This window comes from Protobothrops mucrosquamatus, unplaced genomic scaffold, assembly GCF_001527695.2.
Source record: "Protobothrops mucrosquamatus isolate PMUCROS unplaced genomic scaffold, P.Mucros_1.0 scaffold3537, whole genome shotgun sequence".
NCBI lineage: Eukaryota > Metazoa > Chordata > Lepidosauria > Squamata > Viperidae > Protobothrops > Protobothrops mucrosquamatus.
Genome location: NW_015389505.1, coordinates 206,666 through 209,008, shown reverse-complemented (window position 1 = coordinate 209,008; position 2,343 = coordinate 206,666). Strand labels below are relative to the sequence as shown.

Here is a 2,343-nt window from a genome sequence, read left to right as displayed (position 1 = left end):
CCTGCCTTCCTCCCCTCTCCCCCTCCCCCCCCGCAGTGACGTGGCAGTGGCTGATCCAGAGGCAGGGCGGGGTGGTGACCAGCAGCCTGGACCTGAGCGCCCTGGCCAAGGTGTCGGACGGCTACAGCCAGGGCAGCCTGGCGCAGGCGGTGAAGCTGGTGCTGACCGAGCGGCGGAGGCTGCAGCTGCCCAAGAAGCCGCTCTGGGCCGGGGAGCTCCTGCACATGCTGGCCAGGGCCGACCCCGTCTACCCGGAGGAGCAGGAGCTGCTGCAGGTATCGCCCCTCCCCTCCCTTCCCCTCCCCTCCCGGCCTCCCTTGTGAGGAGCCCCCGGTGGCTGGAGCGCGGCACTGCAGGCCGACTCTGCCTTCCTCCACTGCCGGCAGTTCGATCCTGACCGGCTCAGGCTCGGCTCTGCCTTCCACCGTCCCTCCGTGGTCGCCAAAACGAGGACCCGGATTGTTCGTTTGGGGGGCTGTAAAAGCCCTGCGGGGTGGTATACGGGCGGTCCTCGACTTACGACCGCGATTCAACCTTCCGTTGCTAAGCGAGACGTTTATTAAGTCAGTTTGGCCCTCTTGTACGGCCTTTCTTTCTGTTAAGGCGATCCCGGCAGTTGATAAGCGAGTAACCCGGCGGCTAAGTGAAGCTGCTTTCCCCATTGACGGGGGAGGGGTCGTAAAAGGGGACCACATGACCCCCCCAGGACACGGTCGTGTCGAGCGTCTGAATTTTGACCACACAACCGCGGGGGATCCTGCGATGGTCGTAACCGTGAAAGAGGGCCACGAGCTGCATTTTTGGTGCCGCCGTCGCTCTGAACGGTCCCTAAACGAAGCCCCCCACCCCACCCCTCAGGGCCCATCCAGCCTCCCCGTGGCTGAAGGACCCCCCCCTTCCCGGTGTCTTTGAACAGGACTGGTACGAGAAAACTCCGCTGGGCCGCAGGAAGCTGGAGGCGGAGGAGGAGGCGGAGGCGGCGGCCGAGAGCAAGGAGAAGAAGCAGAAGAAGTGAAGCCTCCTTTTGGGGGGAGCTGGAAACGGGGGAGGGGGTGTGGAGGGGCAGTGCTGCGGAGGACGGAGGGGCATCTGCCTGTGTGTAACACTTAAGAACGACCCTGGCCTGGTGCCCGGGACAAGGAACCCTAACCCTGCCCTTCTCCCTGGCGCTGCGCTGGCTTTGTGGGGGTGGAGTGAGGGTGGCTCTTTGGGGGGTTGTCCAAAAACTCAGGGCTCCCTCGAGCGGAGGGGGGGTCCTAGGAAGAAAATAATTGCTCTCTGCAGGTGAGACCCACCTACCCACCCACAGGCTCGGAGTTCCCCCTCTGGCCCTGCCCGGATTTGGGTGAAAGTGGGGGAGAGCCGTCCATTGGGAAATGGGGAGGGGGAGGCAGCCTGCTAACTAAAGGCAGAGCACGGGGTCTTTTGCTCCACCGATCGGGGTCACCTCCCTCCCCACATCCAAGCAGACGGGACGGAGCAGATCCCGAGGGCCTGTTTTGGTGGGGTGGGGGCACCAGGGAGGGGGCGTCCCTTGCGGGGAGCCCACGGACTCAATCCAGCCTCCCCGCTTCCCACCAGAGCGAAGTCTGACCCCCCCCAAGCTCCTGCACAGGGGTGTGTGGCTGGTGGGAGAGTCGCAGGACCCACTAAACCCCTGCCAGGCTACGGGTGGGCAGGACCAGTGACGGCCTGGGCTGGCTCTTCCTTGTGAGACTTGGGGGGTGGTGGGTGTCGCCAAGGGGCGGGGCTAGGGACCCTTCACCGGAGCCCCTTCTAGCTCAGAGCCGGCCCCGAATCCAAGCACCCCTCCCCATCGGGGGCGTCGGAAGCCTTTCTCCCCACCTGCCCGTCAGGCCCGCCGAGGATGGAGGCCGGGGCCTCGGAAAACTGCCCAGCCCGTACCCCAGCGTTGCCCTCCGTAGCTGCCCGGCTGTGGGAAGGCGGTGCTGGGCAGCACGGTGCCAGTTTCCCCCTGGGACGAAGCCCCACTGGGAACCCGGAAGGACCGAAGGACGGCGGGACGCAGCCTTTCCAAAAGAAGCACCCGTTCTTGGCCTCGGGGCTCTGGATTCTGCCCCTTGTGCCAGGCAGGAGACTCAGCTACCCCAGGGATTCACCTCCGGCCTCCTCCTCCTCAGTGGGCCCCATTCCCCCTCCGTAGAAACGGAGTCCCTGCCCTGGAGAGATGCCACCTCTGGGGCCTGGAGTCCTGCCTTCCCGCTCCAGGGAAGGAGCCTTCTTGCCCAGATGTTGCCCTGGCACATGGGCAGAGCGCCCAGCCAGCTGCTCCCTTCTGCTCCCCTCCCCTCTGCTCCCCTTCTGCTGTTGGGTAGCATCGCT

The 2,343-nt window shown here is 65.5% G+C and overlaps 1 protein-coding gene across 1 annotated transcript in view; it reads left to right on the top strand.

The window, feature by feature from the left end:
* The window catches only part of LOC107297809 (IQ and AAA domain-containing protein 1-like), a gene marked incomplete at its 5' end in the record, with an annotated part of 14,579 nt that extends 13,564 nt beyond the window's left edge, over window positions 1-1,015 (top strand). The window contains 2 exons of the mRNA XM_015827173.1: window positions 37-275; window positions 917-1,015. Of these exons, the coding sequence (XP_015682659.1) occupies window positions 37-275; window positions 917-1,015 (338 nt within the window). The remainder of the gene's footprint in view (window positions 1-36; window positions 276-916) is intronic.
* Between the last annotated feature and the right edge of the window lie 1,328 nt (window positions 1,016-2,343).